The sequence below is a fragment of the Mycteria americana genome, chromosome 9 (genome assembly GCF_035582795.1).
Source record: "Mycteria americana isolate JAX WOST 10 ecotype Jacksonville Zoo and Gardens chromosome 9, USCA_MyAme_1.0, whole genome shotgun sequence".
NCBI lineage: Eukaryota > Metazoa > Chordata > Aves > Ciconiiformes > Ciconiidae > Mycteria > Mycteria americana.
In genome coordinates, this window is record NC_134373.1 from 598555 (window position 1) to 613620 (window position 15066).

Below are 15066 nucleotides of genomic sequence, written 5' to 3' on the forward strand. Positions count from 1 at the left end.
TCCTCGTTTGCCAGCCTGCGGGGCAGGGGTAGTCCTGCGGCTCCCAGGGCCAGGCTGCTGTAGAGGCTGGTTTCGCTCCTGGCAGCCCCCTCCCCCGCCCCTTCTTGCCCGAGGACCTCACGCCTTCGCTGCGGCTCCGGGGCGCGGCGGGAGAACGCGGGGACGGCAGCAAAAGTCCCGACGAGGGTGGGATTCGAACCCACGCGTGCAGAGCACAATGGATTAGCAGTCCATCGCCTTCACCACTCGGCCACCTCGTCCTGCTCCGCGCCGCGCACGGCCCCGCCCCTCGCTAACCGGTGCGGGGCCCCGCCGCCGGCCTGACGGCGGGCCCCATCGCCTGCCGGCCCCGTGGCCCGCCCGCTGGAGGCCCGGCCCGGGCCTAACCTGCCACAGCCCTCTTAGCGCAGCCGGCAGCGCGTCAGTCTCATAATCTGAAGGTCCTGAGTTCGAGCCTCAGAGAGGGCAGCGCTTTTGCCGCCCGCCGGGCTAGGAGTAGGGGGGTGGGCCAGCGTTTTGCTGCCCGCCGGGCTAGGAGTGGGGGTGGGCCAGCGTTTTGCTGCCCGCCGGGCTAGGAGTGGGGGGGTGGGCCAGCGTTTTGCTGCCCCGCGCAGCCCCACGGCCGTGGGTGGGGGCTCTGCGGTGGGCCCGGCCCCGTCCACCCCCGGGGCTCTTTCCTCCGGACCCCGCGCCCCAGGGCCCGCTCCTCCCCGCCGCGGCGAGACGGCCCCGCAAAAAGGCCGCCCCGGCGCCGCCGCCCCGCGCCAGGCGGGCGGCAAAAGCGCTGCCCTCTCTGAGGCTCGAACTCAGGACCTTCAGATTATGAGACTGACGCGCTGCCGGCTGCGCTAAGAGGGCTGCGGCAGGTTAGGCCCGGGCCGGGCCTCCAGCGGGCGGGCCATGGGGCCGGCAGGCGATGGGGCCCGCCCTCGGCGCGGCGGGCAGCCCCGCGGCGGAGCGGCCGGGCCGGGCCGGGCCGGGCTCCGGCGGGTCAGCGGCGGCCCGCCGTCAGGCCGGCGGCGGGGCCCCGCGCCGGTTAGCGAGGGGCGGGGCCGTGCGCGGCGCGGAGCAGGACGAGGTGGCCGAGTGGTGAAGGCGATGGACTGCTAATCCATTGTGCTCTGCACGCGTGGGTTCGAATCCCACCCTCGTCGGGACTTTTGCTGCAGCGCGGGGGAAATGGGGACAGCCCCGGCTGGCGTGTCCTGCGGCCGGGCTTGGCTCAAGCTCCTGCCAGGCACACGGGAACCCTGGGCTCAAATCCCAGCGGTGTCTGAGCCCCGGGGGGATTCTAGTAGCAAGTGCCTGATCTGCCATGGCAACTGCATCCTCCCAGGGGTCATCGGTCCCCCCGCAGTAGCACTTGACTTTGGAAAGGGGATGGCAGGAGGAAACCGTGGAGCCCGGGTGGAAAACATTGAAGAAGCATCTAAAAGGGCAGCCAGGTCCTGGCATTGAGGTCTCTTCCCAAGACTCATGGAAAAAAGCCCACTCAGAAATCCTTAAAAGAGCTATTACTGCAGAAACTGGCTGTTAAGCAGTAAGATGATAACCCTCCGAAAGAGGAGGGCGCAACCAGAAAGCAAACTGGGCCAAATGAAGCATGAAGCCATGATGAAATGGATACCTTGGGGAGTGAGGGCAGAGAAGAGGGGAAGGGATTTTCCATCAGAGGTGTCGGTGAATGTGCCTGTTCATTTTAACTGCAAAAAAGAAAGAAAAAGCAAAAGGCAGAGTGCAAATCCCATCTTGCACACGGTGGGAGCCCAGAGGAGGAGAGAAAGGTGCCCCGGCCTCATGCCGCCCTGAGCCCCGGTTGGCACCGGGATGCCTGGTGGCTCCAGGCAAGCTGCCCAGAGAGGGACCCAAACAAAGAGCTGGTGGATCAGTTCCCTGCACCCCACCTGGCAGGGGGATTAGCCCTCTCCTGCAGCTAATCCTGGCCATCCAACAGGCCTGGGCACCCTGGGAAGGTAACTGAGATACTGCCAGGTCCCTCCTGCCAGACCTGCTAGGTATAAGAGCCCAGTGGGCCGGCTGCAGGCAGGCCAGCCATGCTGGGGAGACAGGTCCTGCTGCTCGCAGGGCTTGCATGCACCGCAGGGCAGGGGCAGGAGCGGGATCTGGGTGGGAGGGATGCCTCGGTCATCGCTGTGTCCAACGGCGGACCCTGGGGAGACTGGGCCTGGCCGGAGATGTGCCCCAAGGGCTCCTGTGCCAGTGGCATCAGCTTCAAGGTGCAGCCTCTGCGCTGGTGCCCATGGCCGGTCTGGGTACCCCGCTCCTGTGGGGAGTTAACCCCCCACCTCCGTTCCCTCGCAGGTAGAGGCACCCCAGGGTGTGATGGAGGATGACACGGTGCTCAACGGGATTTGGCTGTACTGTTCCCGTGGCGAGGACCCCAGTGGCAGCTATACAGCTGAGTCCCAGAGCGGCAGGTGAGCCCCCAGCCCCCCCAGCCCCTCTCCATGGCTGGAGAGCCTCCTCCACAGCTGCCCCCAGCTTCGAAGGGTTTGTAGTCTCTCCTCCTCCCCCAGTCCCCAGCCTCGGCACCAACCATCTTCTCTCTCCCCCATCTAGGTGGGGCCGCTGGTCAGAGGTTCGCTGGTGCACCCTCCGAGGGCGCCTGGTGGGCTTTGCGCTGCGGGTCCAGGAGCCCCAGCGGGGGCTCCTGAGCGATGAAGTGGCTGCCACCAGCGCCCGCTTTGCCTGCTGTGACAGGCACATCCTGGAGGGGCCGGGGTCCACCTGGGGCCAGTGGGGCAGCTGGAGCCCCTGGTGCCCCAGGGTGGTGTGTGGCATCCAGACACGGCAGGATCCTGCACGGGGGCTGAAGAGGGATGACACAGCCCTGAATGATCTGCATCTCTTCTGCTGCCCATAACGAGTGCTGGAAACCCACTGCAGGGCACCTGATCCCATGACCCAGCTCCACAGCAGAGCCTGTGCCTGGGGTCCCCTTTCCCAGGACCCACATCCACCGGGAGATGCCTTAGCCCTGGTACCCTCAGGAGGCACCATCCCCTCATTCCCATGGGCTCCATCATTGCACAAGCCGTGCTGCCAGCCCCCCAACACCTACCCCACTTTCCAGAGATGCTCCCAAGTCCTTTCTGCCTCCACCCAGACTTCCAGATATTCCCCAGCATCTCCAGGACTGTCCCTGTCCTACCCTGAAATGAGCTTTCAGTAAAAGCATGCACCCAGACTGCGCCAGGGCAGCTTTGTCATTGGGAGGGGGCAAACCGGGGCAGAGAAACAGGGAGCAGCAGCCAGCCCTGCCAGGACACAGGGAGGCATCCGGGTAACCGAGAAGTCGCAGCTGGACCTTCTTCAAAGGGCAGAAAGGATGGGAGGCTGCAGGCACTGGCAGAAATCCCGATGGGGCAGTAGGATCCACTGGGGGACCTACTCGAGGAAGAGACCCCCAGTAGTGCCCCAGCTTGGGGCAGGGAGGAAAAACAGCCCCCAGGCCAGGCACCACTGGGAGTCGAACCCAGGATCTCCTGTTTACTAGACAGGCGCTTTAACCAGCTGAGCCATGGCGCCCACCTGCCCCACAACCATGGGGTGCCCCACAGCCATGAGGTGTGCCACGGCCATGGCCCTGCCCAGCTCCTGTCCCTATACTGCTGCCACCCCGACACCAGGGTCACCCTGCAGGACCAGTGGGCGTGGGCACAGGACTGGGACCCCAGGGACGGCGGACAGTCCTGTGTATCATTCTAAGCTCAAAGCCCCGGCGACTGCGGGGTGTCCCTGGCGGATAAAAGTCGGTGGCCGGGGCCCAAATGAGCTCTGCACCGGCTGGGTGGGAGTGTGGCGGTGGGCGCCCAAAAGGAGGGCTCGTCCGGGAGTTGAACCCGGGACCTCTCGCACCCTAAGCGAGAATCATACCCCTAGACCAACGAGCCGGCGTGCGCAGCCGCCCGGGCACCCCCCCCCCTGTGCCGGGCACTGGGGTGCTGGGGGGGCAGTGCTGCCCAGGGCCCCCGGGGCCCCGGGGCCGCTTTTCGGGGACGGGCCCTGCCCCCAGCCCCTGGGGAGCAGAGCGGGGCTGAGCGTGTGTGCAGGGACGCACCGGACAGCCCGGAGACTTCCCCGCTGCCCAGGGAAATGGGGCGCCCGGGGGGGATCGGGGGGTGCCCGGGGTGGGGGCAGGTGTCCCCCCCCGGGTGCCTAGGGCTGGGGCTGTGATGGCCGAGGGGTGAAGGCGTTGGACTCGAAATCCAATAGGGTTTCCCTGCGCAGGTTCGAATCCTGCTCACAGCGAGAGCTTTTACCTGCCTCTATGGGGGTGGGAGGGGGCTGGGGTCCACGGCAGCCCCAGCCCTGCACCAGGGAACATGCTCCCTGGCAGCCCCGGGAGAGTGAGGCAACGCAGGGCAGGGAGCCGTGGACCACTTGCCCAGGGGCTAGGTGAAATCCTCCCCTCCAAGGAGGCACCACCCAGAGAGGCTGGGGACCCACAGCCATGGGGTATCAGTTGTGGGTTTATCTGCAGATGCTTTTACCAGTGGGCCGTGGGCCAGCTGAGACCCATACTGAGCCCAGGGTCGTGGGGCCAAGGGGAAGGGCTGGGGAGCCCAACACAGGCTTGGGATACAGTTCCACCTTCAGGTGCGAGAGGACCTGGGTCCAGCTGCCAGAGGAGTCCTCCTTTGGGCAAAGCCTGCCCTGCTTTTCTCTGGGGAGTACAGAGCTCCTTTGGGGTCAGCTCCTAGCTTTTGTCCCCTTGTTCCCCCCAACAGTCACCGCAGCTTTGGCCTGGGCAGGGCGAGTGGGACAGCTCCCTCTCTCGGGGGTCCTGGCATGGGGTGCAGGCACCCACCGTGCACCACTCCTGTTCTCCCAGTCCTGGGCCAGCTGTGCTTGCAGGGTGAAAAGCCCCCAGGGCTTTTCTGTGGGGCTCTGCCAGCCCCGCGGCTGGCAGGGAGGGGGCTCTGGGGAGGCAAAAGGACATGGAGATGCTGGGGGTTGAACCCAGGGCCTCTTACATGCAAAGCAAGCGCTCTCCCGCTGAGCTACATCCCCCTGCACACAAGCAGGACTCTGCCCAGGGGTTCCCGCTGGCCCCTGTGGTCCAGCTGCCCCCCACAGCCACTGGGGCCAGGGCAGTTATGTGCTGTGGCCACCTCCAAACACCGGCCTCATATCTTGGGCACAGTAAGATGGACTTCCCTGCTCCAGGCTGTGCCAGGGGCAAAAGGCAGCATCAGCCACCCTCACCAACCCCCAAAATTGTGGGGTGCAGATGCTGGGCGTGCAGTGGGGTGCAGCACCCCGGCTCGTTGGTCTAGGGGTATGATTCTCGCTTCGGGTGCGAGAGGTCCCGGGTTCAACTCCCGGACGAGCCCTCCTTTTGGGCACCCACCTTCCTCGGCTGGCACATGGGACCATGGTGTAACCAGGGCACAATGAGGGCAGCGGTGCCCAGCACAGAGGGGACGGTGCCACATCCTGGCTGCTTGCATCCCCGTGGGCAGGCTGGGCCCCCAGGAGCTGGCAGTGCGTGCCCCGAGGGTCTGTTTTTGGGGCCAGGGCCCTTGGGGCTGAGCAGGGTGAGCAGTGGGCAGTGGGGCAGTGGTGGGGGGTGAGGGGACTTGCCCAGGCCCCCACCCCTACCCACACAGAGGGGATGTAGCTCAGCGGGAGAGCGCTTGCTTTGCATGTAAGAGGCCCTGGGTTCAACCCCCAGCATCTCCATGTCCTTTTCCCCCTGAAACCCGTTGTCTCCCTGGGCACTGCTGGAGGACACTTCTCTTTGGTGCCTGCCCTGTGGTGAGGCTCTCTGCTGTAGCTGGATTTTTTCCCAGACATTGGTAAATACCCTCGGATGTTCCCTTTTCCCAATCCCAGCACACGTGGGTACTGGGGCTGCCAAAGTGTACTGGGACAGTGCAGATTGGCCCCACACCATGCTGGGGGACCCTTACTCCCCAGAGGCAGACCCCAGGGAAAATCTGGGGTCTCCCACCCGGCGGGGACATGCCAGGGGCTGTGATGGCCGAGGGGTGAAGGCGTTGGACTTGAAATCCAATAGGGTTTCCCTGCGCAGGTTCGAATCCTGCTCACAGCGAGAGCTTTTACCCACGGCTGGATGGGGCTGGGGGCCAGGGCAGCCCCATCCCGTGGGAGCCAGTGGCTGGAGAGCAGTGGGGAGGGAGAGGGCAGCGCTCTAGGTACTGGGGGGCCTCTGGGACCCTGGGTTCAACTCTCGGATGAGACCCCCTTTTGGGCACCCACCGCTGAGCACAGCCCCTGCGGGGACGGGGCATGGACGGGGCGATGCTGCCTGGCACGGGGGGGTTGCGTGGCCTCCCCAACTCAGCTACATCCCCTCTGCTGAGACGGTTCTGCCACTGCCGGGAGCGAGGTGCTGCCCGCTGCCCCGTGGGCCAAGAGACATGGCTCAGCCGCGGCAGGGCCTGTTCCCTCCTGGCTGGGGACGGGGCTGTCGCGGCAGCGGGGGATGGCAGAGCGGGGCCCTGCTGCCGCCATGTCCGCGGTGGGCAGCTCTGCCCGGGGGCTGTGGTGCAGGCACAAGAAATCTCCTTTGGGGATGCCTTCCAGAGATAGAAGTGGAATTTATCACCACTGCCCTGTGGAGGAGGTGGATGTGAGGAGGCAAAAAGGACATGGAGATGCTGGGAATTGAACCCAGGGCCTCTTACATGCGAAGCAAGCGCTCTCCCGCTGAGCTACATCCCCTTGCTGGGGGGTTGCCCGCACCCGGGGTCTCGCTGCCTGCCCTGGTCCTCTTGTCCCCATGGCTTTTGGAGCCAGGGCAGTTACAGCCCATGGCCGTGTCCAGGTGCCAGCCCTGTAGCCAGGGCAGAGCAAGGGGGACCTCCCAGCTGTGAACATCCATTGGGGCCAAAAAGCTTCCCCAGGTCCCATCCCACCCTGAGTTACTGGAGCTCAAGCAGGGGGTTCCTGCCCCCTTGGAGCACCCTGGCTCGTTGGTCTAGGGGTATGATTCTCGCTTCGGGTGCGAGAGGCCCCGGGTTCAACTCCCGGACGAGCCCTCCTTTTGGGCGCCCACCTTCCTCGGCTGGTGTGTGTGGGACCAGCCCAAGGTGGGACCAGGGCCAGGGTGGTGGGAGGGCACCAGTGCCTGGTGCAGCTGGGATGGTCAGAGTGTTTGGGGTGGGCACGTCCCTACAGCCAGGATGGAGCCCCTTAGAAACAGCAATGGGAATGGTGAGGTGTAGCCCCCGATGGTCTGTTTTTGGGGCCCTTGGGGCTGAGCAGGGTGAGTGGTGGGCAGTGGGGCAGCGGTGGGGGGTGGAGGAGACTTGCCCAGGCCCCCACTCCTGCCCACACAGAGGGGATGTAGCTCAGCGGGAGAGCACTTGCTTTGCATGTAAGAGGTTCAACCCCCAGCATCTCCATGTCCTTTTGCCACCACAGTCCCACCTCCCTGCCAGCTGCACGGCTGCCAGAGCCCCCCAGGCCCTACAGAAAGGCCCTCAGGTTGCCTGCAGGCATGGCTGGGCTTGGGATGCTTCCTGGCACCAGCAGGCTGCGAGGGTGGCCCTTTCCCTCCCCTGCCCGGGCACTGCGGGGTGTGGGAGCACCTTGCCTCCCTTCCCCAAGGGGCTTGGGTTGAATGTTGGTGTTGGCAGGAGCTGCTGAGCTGGGGAGGCCACCCGTCCCCCCTGTGCCAGGCAGCGTCACCTTGTCCATGCCACGTCCCAACAGGCGCAGTGCCTGGCATGGGGCGCCCAAAAGGAGGGCTCGCCCGGGAGTTGAACCCGGGACCTCTCGCACCCTAAGCGAGAATCATACCCCTAGACCAACGAGCCGGGGTGCACAGCTGGGACCCAGCCGAGATCCTGTCCCCCGCAGCGCCACGGCCCCAGGCACTGCACAGGCCACCCGTGCCCAGGACAGGTGGGGGGCAGCTGCCCCAGGGCGCTGCCCTCGTCTCCCCTCTGCTCTCCGGCCGTCATCTCCCCCAGCTGCCCCCGGGAATGAAGCACAGGGCGATGATGGGGAGCTGCTCGGCATCTCGACAAAATGGCCCACAGGTCCCCATCCCGCTCCCCTCGACGGCTGCTTCCTCACCTCTCCTGGGTCTGCAAAACCTGGAAAACCGCGGGGGAGCCTGTGCCCCTCCTGCCCTGGGGCCATCGCAGCCCGCCTCGGGCATTGCTGGGGACTCAGCCAGGGAGCAGGTTCCCTGTGCAGGAGCTGCTGGCCAAAGAGGAGGTGCAGGGCTGGAGCTGCCCTGGCTCCCAGCACGCTCCCAGCACAGCGCCCACAGGGGTCCCCAGCATGGGCACCCCAGGACCGCCAGCATGGGCACCTAAGGTAAAAGCTCTCGCTGTGAGCAGGATTCGAACCTGCGCAGGGAAACCCTATTGGATTTCGAGTCCAACGCCTTCACCCCTCGGCCATCACAGCCCCAGCCCTAGGCACCCGGGGGGGGACACCTGCCCCCACCCCGGGCACCCCCCGATCCCCCCCGGGCGCCCCATTTCCCTGGGCAGCGGGGAAGTCTCCGGGCTGTCCGGTGCGTCCCCGCACACACGCTCAGCCCCGCTCTGCTCCCCAGGGGCTGGGGGCGGGGCGCGTCCCCGAAAAGCGGCCCCGGGGCCCCGGGGGCCCTGGGCAGCACTGCCCCCCCAGCACCCCAGTGCCCGGCACAGGGCGGGGGTGCCCGGGCGGCTGCGCACGCCGGCTCGTTGGTCTAGGGGTATGATTCTCGCTTAGGGTGCGAGAGGTCCCGGGTTCAACTCCCGGACGAGCCCTCCTTTTGGCCGCCCGCCGCCGGGCACGGCCCCTGCGGGGACAGGGCACGAAGGGGCGGCCTCCCCATCTCGGCCACGTCCTCGCTGCTGGGACGGTGCCGCCACTGCCGGGAGCGAGGTGCTGCCCGCTGCCCCGTGGGCCAAGAGACACGGCTCGGCCGCGGCAGGGCCTGTTCCCTCCCGGCTGGGGACGGGGCTGTCGCGGCAGCGGGGGACGGCAGAGCGGGGCCCTGCTGCCGCCACGTCCGCGGTGGGCAGCTCTGCCCGGGGGCTGCGTGCACAAAACCACATCCCCGCTCTGCAAACACCCGAACCCCACGGTCAGCAGCTCCGGGGGACTGCGGAAGGAAGCAGCAACAGGAACCTTTTGGGGGTGACGAGAAAGCCGGGAGAGGGGCTGCTGCGGGGGGATGTGGCTCAGCGGGAGAGCGCTTGCTTTGCATGTAAGAGGCCCTGGGTTCAACCCCCAGCATCTCCATGTCCTTTTGCCTCCCCAAACAACCAGAGCGGGGCAGTGGGCGCCCAAAAGGAGGGCTCGTCCGGGAGTTGAACCCGGGACCTCTCGCACCCTAAGCGAGAATCATACCCCTAGACCAACGAGCCGGGGTGCGCAGCTGGGACCCAGCCCAGACACTGTCCCCCACAGCCCCAGGGACCACACACACCAACCATTGCTCCGTGCAGGTGGTGGCTGCCCTCTCCCTCCCATCTGCTCTCCCCGTCGGCTCCCCCAGCTCCCCAGGGACGACGCACAGGGTGATGTGGGGGAGCCCACTCAGCATCCCGGGAAAATGCCACTTCCCCACCTCTCCCAGGGCTGGAAAACCGCAGAGAGGCTGTGCCCCTCCTGCCCAGGGCCACACAGCCCCTGGAAGGGGCACTGCGGGGCTCCCTGTGCACCCCCGGCTCCCCCTGTCCTGGCCCCCCAACATCTGTCCCTGCCCCCGGCGCCCCATTTCCCCGGGAAGCGGGGAAGTCTCCGGGCTGTCCGGTGCGTCCCCGCACACACGCTCAGCCCCGCTCTGCTCCCCAGGGGCTGGGGGCGGGGCGCGTCCCCGAAAAGCGGCCCCGGGGCCCCGGGGGCCCTGGGCAGCACTGCCCCCCCAGCACCCCAGTGCCCGGCACAGGGCGGGGGTGCCCGGGCGGCTGCGCACGCCGGCTCGTTGGTCTAGGGGTATGATTCTCGCTTAGGGTGCGAGAGGTCCCGGGTTCAACTCCCGGACGAGCCCTCCTTTTGGCCGCCCGCCGCCGGGCACGGCCCCTGCGGGGACAGGGCACAGACAGCTCTCCCGGGGCTGCGGTGCAGGCCGGCCACGCTGACGGCACTTGCAGCCGGGGTCCCGCGGCAGCTCGGCTGCCCGCCCTGGCACAGCTACAGGCAGCCCCTCACCCAGGGGCTGTGTCCAGAAAACCATGCCCCTGCTCTGACCCAGAGCCCCCACACCCTCTCCCGGCCCCGCTGGCAGCCTGGGGCACCCGAGGGACACCCGCTGCCTGCAAACCCCCGAACCCCACAGTCAGCAGCTCCGCGGGAGCTGGGGAAGGAAGAAGCCACAGGGGTTTCTGGGAGTGACGAGAAAGCCGGCTCAGAGGGAGACTTCGGCTTTGGGGGATGCCCCATGGAGGAAGAAGGGCGGGGAGCTGATGCTGCAAAGCACCGGCCATTTCGACCGCTGCAAGGGCCAGGGAGATGGTTTTGAGGAGGAAAAGCCCCGGAGATGGTGGCAATTGGAGATGCTGGGCACTAACGCCCCACGGTCACCTCCAGACGGTGGCTCCATGGCGCGGCCACGGCAAGAGGGACCTCCCTGCTGCCGGCGTGCACCAAGGGCCACACACAGCCCCAGCTGGCCCCCCAAAGCGTGTGGGGTGCAGAGGCTGGGGGTGCAATGGGGTGCAGCACCCCGGCTCGTTGGTCTAGGGGTATGATTCTCGCTTTGGGTGCGAGAGGTCCCGGGTTCAACTCCCGGACGAGCCCTCCTTTTGGGCGCCCACCTTCCCCAGTGGCACGTGGGACCGCGGCGGAAGCAGGGCACGTCGAGGGCAGTGGTGCCAGCACGGGGGGGGCCCCATCCTGGCTGGCAGGGCACGTCGAGGGCAGTGGTGCCAGCACGGGGGGGGCCCCATCCTGGCTGGCACGTCCCCGTGGGCAGGCTGGACCCCCAGGAGCTGGCAGCGAGGTGCTGCAGGGTGCGTGGGCACGGAGGCAGATGGAGCAAGGGGTGGGAAAGGGCAGCTGGAGGCAGCGCTGGGAACCGCGGAGCGGAGCGGAGCGGGTGCTGCCGGCAGCATGTGCCCTGAGGGTCTGGTTTTGGGGCCAGGGCCCTTGGGGCTGAGCAGGGTGAGCAGTGGGGCAGCGGTGGGGGGTGAGAGGACTCGCCCAGTCCCTTGCCCATGCAGAGGGGATGTAGCTCAGCGGGAGAGCGCTTGCTTTGCATGTAAGAGGCCCTGGGTTCAACCCCCAGCATCTCCATGTCCTTTTGCCTCCCCAAACAACCAGAGCGGGGCAGTGGGCGCCCAAAAGGAGGGCTCGTCCGGGAGTTGAACCCGGGACCTCTCGCACCCTAAGCGAGAATCATACCCCTAGACCAACGAGCCGGGGTGCACAGCTGGGACCCAGCCCGGACACTGTCCCCCATGGTCCCACAGGGACCCTGCCCCTGTGCTGCCAGCACAAGTGCAAGGGAGAGCAGAGAGTTCCCTGCACCCAGGAGCTGCCGGTGCCAGAGGTCGGGGACATGCCCAGCAGAGTGTGGAGTGGAGCGTCCCCTTTGGCAGCGGAGTGTCCCCTTTGGCAGTGGGGTGTCCCCTTTGGCAGCTGGCGTGGCTGGAGGGTGCTGTGGGGCTCTGTTTCCAGCTTGGGGTTTCAGCCTCCCTGCCAGGTGGCAATGGCCGAGCAGGGGTTTGTCCCCTACTGAGGTCCCATTCCCAGTGCTGGGGTCAGGCTAGGCCAGGAGGAGGTAAATGGAGCTGGGTAAGCACTGGGTGTCACCAGCACCTGCTGCACTGCTCCCGGCCACTCCCCTTGGCGTGTCTCATGCACCTCCCAAAAAACTGGAGACTTTGAGGGTGCCTGAGCCCTCAGGGGCTGCACTGAGATTGTTTGGGTCGGCCTTGGGCACTCATGGGTGATCCGGGCGGGCAGGCAATGCGCTGAGGACCCCTGGGATGCGGGGGTGAGCAGCCAGAGAGAGAGCTGAGACGGAGGCAGTCACCTCGGGGCAGTGCAGGGGCTGGGGGCAGCTGGCGGGGCTCTGCCAGGGAAAGGGGAGGGGGACAGCAAGTCCCTGCAAGAGCTGGGACCCCAAGTCCCAGCTGGTGCTGGTAGGGGAGGTGGTGGGCTCCCTGTGCCAGGGGCCCGGGTCACCACTGAGGGTGCTCTCAGTGGCAGACAGAGAAGGGTTTTGGGGCTGGGGTACCCCAGACCTGGGCAGCAGGGGGGGGATGGGGGGGGGGGGCAGACAGAGGGTCACATGTGTTGGGGGGGCACCCCATGGCTGTGGGGCAGGTGGGCGCCATGGCTCAGCTGGTTAAAGCGCCTGTCTAGTAAACAGGAGATCCTGGGTTCGACTCCCAGTGGTGCCTGGGCCTGGGGGCTATTTTTCCTTCCTGCCCCAAGCTGGGGCACTACTGGGGGTCTCTGCCCTGCCCTGAGCAGTGGAGCCCCCCACCCCTCTGTCCCAGGTGACTCCACTCTCAGGGGAAGGAGTTTCCTTCTGCCCCCTCTCCCTGGGAAGCTCACAGTGGAGAGATGACCCAAACTATCTCCAGACCCCGGGGGATCTGGGAAATAGAGGCACATCCAATGCTGGCTGGACCCCCACCATCTTCCCCATTAATTTGCACAACTGCTGCTGAATCCTGGACACAGGTCGGGGGTGGGCGGGTGTGGGGGTGATGGAGACCTGCAACAAGTACCACACTTTTATGGCAAAAATAAATGCCACCCTGCCCTTTGCCATCCTCTGAACACAGGGACAGAAGGGAGCCTGGAGAGGGGCAAATGAATTGCAAACACCGGCTTGCTGGTAGCTGGCTGCCATGGCCAGGCAGACGGGCCACCAGGGCTCTACCTGCGCAGCCCAGCTCTCCGGAGGACACCCTGAAGAACCAGCCACAGGTTTGCAGCCTTTGGTCAAAAAGGGGAAAAAAATCCCCCAAAAAAGGGTTGGAGCAGGGGACGAGGTGGCCGAGTGGTGAAGGCGATGGACTGCTAATCCATTGTGCTCTGCACGCGTGGGTTCGAATCCCACCCTCGTCGGGCCCCTGGTGGCCCCCACCCAGGGGGAGGCTTTTGGTGCAGCCCCCGGCATGGCCAGCTTCCTCTTGCCTCTCTCTGTTTTGCTCGTTTGTGATAAATACATGTCTGCCTCTGGATTGCTGCTCCCACTTGCTGAACCTGCTCCCGGTTGCTCAGGGGCCTGCGTTGCCCTTCTGTGCAACAGGCCTGGCCCCAGGCTCCCATGCAGGAGCAGGGTACTGTCCCCCTCTGTTCCCCGAGCCCACCCACTGGCCACCCTCCTGCCAGCCAGCTATGTCTTCTCCAAGAGGCAAAGCACCAAACCATGGGCAGGGAAGGTCAGCAACAGGCTAGCTGTGCTGGCCAGGCAGCAATGTGGGCACACCCTGAGCCTGGGCACTGCTTTTTTCCCTTCTGCTCTTTCTGCCAATTTATTCCTTTCTGCCTCTCATACACAAGCCCTGGGCATCCCTATCACGCCAATGGGAGCCCAAAGCCAACCCTGGACAAAGCTGTGCCTTGCTCAGCCATTTGCACGTCCTAGGGGTGCTTTTTTGAGGGGTGTTGGCAGCTCCCTCCTGTGTCTGCAGCAGTGCTCTCAGTGCAGGTTCCTGGGGAGAGGCGAGGGTGAGCTACTGCAAGATGAAGAGGAAAGAGGTAAAAAGACCCGCCTGCTGGGAGGTTTTTAACTGCTGAAATCCTGGCAGTCTTGCAGAGAAGGAAGCCTTGCATTTCTCAAAGCATGTCTGTGCTCCGATGCAGCTGGGGTAACGTGCTGTGCCAGCCTTGTAGGTGCCCTCCCCGCTCCCACCCCTTCTTTCTGCGGATGAGGATATGGCCAAGCAATGCTGTGGCTTGGAGGCAAGGCAAGGAGACCTTGTCTTAGCTTCCCATTCTGCAAGCCCTGCACTGGCTTTTCGACCTTCCCTGGGGCTATGTTTCCTTCCCATGCCTTGGGGAGATGGCCCTGGGGACCAGCTGGCAGCTGCTTCCCTCTCTCAAGCCAGAAATGGTGATTGGGCTGCAGGGACACACTGGCCCTGTCCCATCCTGCTGCTGTGGGACGCTGCGGTGCTTGGCCAGCTCTGCTGCCCTGGGAAAGGGGGATGTCCGTGCCCGGATAGCCAGGCACCCTACGAGAGGGATGCGGGAGATTTCCTGGGGAAAAGGCATGGGTTTCAGTGCACAGGGATTACAGCCCTGGAGAAACACCAACTTGCAGCTGGAGATGGTGAAATGGGAAGAGGCGATGGGTGCAGGCTTCTCCTCGGGCGGCAGTGCATGGCATGGGGGCTGCTGCAGCAGGATGGGACCTGAGGGCTTGCAAGGCAGAGGCAGCTGGGATAGGAGACAAGCTGACTCCCTTGGGACACCCTTCAGCCCTGCTGGGCTGTGTCTGCCCCGGCACACGCCTGCCCCTGCCCTGGCGCGCGGTGACGAGGCCTCCTGGGAGGGGGACGTGGCAGCCTCAGTGACGCCGTGGAACATCAGCCCACCCAGGGACCCGGCAATTATAGGGGACATGTGGCAGCATGAAACTGGATCATCTGCAGCCCTGGGGCAGCACACGGCAGCCGGAGCCTGGTTCTCCCCAGAGGCACCAGCTGGGCTCTGCTCCCCGGGCTGCACACAGCGGCCCTGAAGCACCCCAAGTCTGCCCTGGCAAGGACACAGGCAGCCAAGGATGCTTCGCCGCTGCGGTGGAGGGGCAGTCACCTGGGTGGGTCTGTCTGCGTCAGGATGCTGCCTCCTGGCACCGGGGTGTCCCGCTTGCCCATCAGCTGCCTGGGAGTGGTCCCCACACGTCAAGCTGCCGGCAGGTCGGCTGCAGCCCCGGGGCAAGCCCTGGGTGAGAGTGCTGGATGCAGGTGTTCCTTGGAGATGGGATGCAGTGGGTCTGTTGCTGCTCCAAAATGTGCCTTTGCCTTTGGCTTTCAGGAGAAATTTTGGGGCAGGGGCAAGCTTCCACCCTCCAGCTGGTCTCAGAGACATCTAACCCTTGGGTTGTTGGAAATCAAAACGCAGAGTAGTGAAACTGGAGTTGCGAAGTGCTGCTGGGGCTGGTGATGC

At 65.7% G+C, this 15066-nt stretch overlaps 1 protein-coding gene and 24 non-coding genes across 25 annotated transcripts; 15 read left to right on the forward strand and 10 right to left on the reverse strand.

The window, feature by feature from the left end:
- Window positions 1-178: 178 nt before the first annotated feature.
- TRNAS-GCU (transfer RNA serine (anticodon GCU)) lies at window positions 179-260 on the reverse strand. The gene has a single exon. It is a non-coding gene; the product is annotated as a tRNA-Ser (tRNA).
- Window positions 261-395: 135 nt separating this feature from the next.
- On the forward strand, window positions 396-468 carry TRNAM-CAU (transfer RNA methionine (anticodon CAU)). The gene has a single exon. It is a non-coding gene; the product is annotated as a tRNA-Met (tRNA).
- Window positions 469-785: 317 nt separating this feature from the next.
- Window positions 786-858, reverse strand: TRNAM-CAU (transfer RNA methionine (anticodon CAU)). Its single transcript has one exon. It is a non-coding gene; the product is annotated as a tRNA-Met (tRNA).
- A 214-nt stretch (window positions 859-1072) lies between these two features.
- Window positions 1073-1154, forward strand: TRNAS-GCU (transfer RNA serine (anticodon GCU)). Its single transcript has one exon. It is a non-coding gene; the product is annotated as a tRNA-Ser (tRNA).
- A 900-nt stretch (window positions 1155-2054) lies between these two features.
- LOC142414838 (vitelline membrane outer layer protein 1 homolog) lies at window positions 2055-2884 on the forward strand. Its single transcript, XM_075512580.1, has 3 exons — window positions 2055-2237; window positions 2323-2438; window positions 2581-2884. The coding sequence occupies exons 1-3, from the start codon at window positions 2055-2057 to the stop codon at window positions 2882-2884; spliced, it is 603 nt and encodes a 200-aa protein (XP_075368695.1).
- Window positions 2885-3475: 591 nt separating this feature from the next.
- Window positions 3476-3549, reverse strand: TRNAT-AGU (transfer RNA threonine (anticodon AGU)). The gene has a single exon. It is a non-coding gene; the product is annotated as a tRNA-Thr (tRNA).
- Window positions 3550-3842: 293 nt separating this feature from the next.
- On the reverse strand, window positions 3843-3914 carry TRNAP-AGG (transfer RNA proline (anticodon AGG)). The gene has a single exon. It is a non-coding gene; the product is annotated as a tRNA-Pro (tRNA).
- A 276-nt stretch (window positions 3915-4190) lies between these two features.
- TRNAS-CGA (transfer RNA serine (anticodon CGA)) lies at window positions 4191-4272 on the forward strand. Its single transcript has one exon. It is a non-coding gene; the product is annotated as a tRNA-Ser (tRNA).
- A 690-nt stretch (window positions 4273-4962) lies between these two features.
- On the reverse strand, window positions 4963-5034 carry TRNAA-UGC (transfer RNA alanine (anticodon UGC)). Its single transcript has one exon. It is a non-coding gene; the product is annotated as a tRNA-Ala (tRNA).
- Window positions 5035-5285: 251 nt separating this feature from the next.
- Window positions 5286-5357, forward strand: TRNAP-CGG (transfer RNA proline (anticodon CGG)). The gene has a single exon. It is a non-coding gene; the product is annotated as a tRNA-Pro (tRNA).
- A 277-nt stretch (window positions 5358-5634) lies between these two features.
- On the forward strand, window positions 5635-5706 carry TRNAA-UGC (transfer RNA alanine (anticodon UGC)). The gene has a single exon. It is a non-coding gene; the product is annotated as a tRNA-Ala (tRNA).
- Window positions 5707-5997: 291 nt separating this feature from the next.
- On the forward strand, window positions 5998-6079 carry TRNAS-UGA (transfer RNA serine (anticodon UGA)). The gene has a single exon. It is a non-coding gene; the product is annotated as a tRNA-Ser (tRNA).
- A 560-nt stretch (window positions 6080-6639) lies between these two features.
- TRNAA-CGC (transfer RNA alanine (anticodon CGC)) lies at window positions 6640-6711 on the reverse strand. The gene has a single exon. It is a non-coding gene; the product is annotated as a tRNA-Ala (tRNA).
- A 245-nt stretch (window positions 6712-6956) lies between these two features.
- On the forward strand, window positions 6957-7028 carry TRNAP-CGG (transfer RNA proline (anticodon CGG)). Its single transcript has one exon. It is a non-coding gene; the product is annotated as a tRNA-Pro (tRNA).
- A 708-nt stretch (window positions 7029-7736) lies between these two features.
- On the reverse strand, window positions 7737-7808 carry TRNAP-AGG (transfer RNA proline (anticodon AGG)). Its single transcript has one exon. It is a non-coding gene; the product is annotated as a tRNA-Pro (tRNA).
- Window positions 7809-8327: 519 nt separating this feature from the next.
- On the reverse strand, window positions 8328-8409 carry TRNAS-CGA (transfer RNA serine (anticodon CGA)). Its single transcript has one exon. It is a non-coding gene; the product is annotated as a tRNA-Ser (tRNA).
- Window positions 8410-8684: 275 nt separating this feature from the next.
- TRNAP-AGG (transfer RNA proline (anticodon AGG)) lies at window positions 8685-8756 on the forward strand. The gene has a single exon. It is a non-coding gene; the product is annotated as a tRNA-Pro (tRNA).
- Window positions 8757-9162: 406 nt separating this feature from the next.
- Window positions 9163-9234, forward strand: TRNAA-UGC (transfer RNA alanine (anticodon UGC)). Its single transcript has one exon. It is a non-coding gene; the product is annotated as a tRNA-Ala (tRNA).
- A 53-nt stretch (window positions 9235-9287) lies between these two features.
- Window positions 9288-9359, reverse strand: TRNAP-AGG (transfer RNA proline (anticodon AGG)). Its single transcript has one exon. It is a non-coding gene; the product is annotated as a tRNA-Pro (tRNA).
- A 554-nt stretch (window positions 9360-9913) lies between these two features.
- TRNAP-AGG (transfer RNA proline (anticodon AGG)) lies at window positions 9914-9985 on the forward strand. The gene has a single exon. It is a non-coding gene; the product is annotated as a tRNA-Pro (tRNA).
- A 677-nt stretch (window positions 9986-10662) lies between these two features.
- On the forward strand, window positions 10663-10734 carry TRNAP-UGG (transfer RNA proline (anticodon UGG)). The gene has a single exon. It is a non-coding gene; the product is annotated as a tRNA-Pro (tRNA).
- A 423-nt stretch (window positions 10735-11157) lies between these two features.
- Window positions 11158-11229, forward strand: TRNAA-UGC (transfer RNA alanine (anticodon UGC)). Its single transcript has one exon. It is a non-coding gene; the product is annotated as a tRNA-Ala (tRNA).
- A 53-nt stretch (window positions 11230-11282) lies between these two features.
- Window positions 11283-11354, reverse strand: TRNAP-AGG (transfer RNA proline (anticodon AGG)). Its single transcript has one exon. It is a non-coding gene; the product is annotated as a tRNA-Pro (tRNA).
- A 913-nt stretch (window positions 11355-12267) lies between these two features.
- Window positions 12268-12341, forward strand: TRNAT-AGU (transfer RNA threonine (anticodon AGU)). The gene has a single exon. It is a non-coding gene; the product is annotated as a tRNA-Thr (tRNA).
- A 594-nt stretch (window positions 12342-12935) lies between these two features.
- Window positions 12936-13017, forward strand: TRNAS-GCU (transfer RNA serine (anticodon GCU)). The gene has a single exon. It is a non-coding gene; the product is annotated as a tRNA-Ser (tRNA).
- Window positions 13018-15066: the final 2049 nt, after the last annotated feature.

Excerpts from the sequence above, each read along its gene's own strand:
- LOC142414838 (XM_075512580.1), top strand. The coding sequence starts at position 2,055 with ATGCTGGGGAGACAGGTCCTGCTGCTCGCAGGGCTTGCATGCACCGCA. Across the intron at positions 2,238-2,322 it reads CCAGTGGCATCAGCTTCAAG|GTAGAGGCACCCCAGGGTGT; the intron begins GTGCAGCCTCTG and ends GTTCCCTCGCAG. Across the intron at positions 2,439-2,580 it reads GCTGAGTCCCAGAGCGGCAG|GTGGGGCCGCTGGTCAGAGG; the intron begins GTGAGCCCCCAG and ends TCCCCCATCTAG.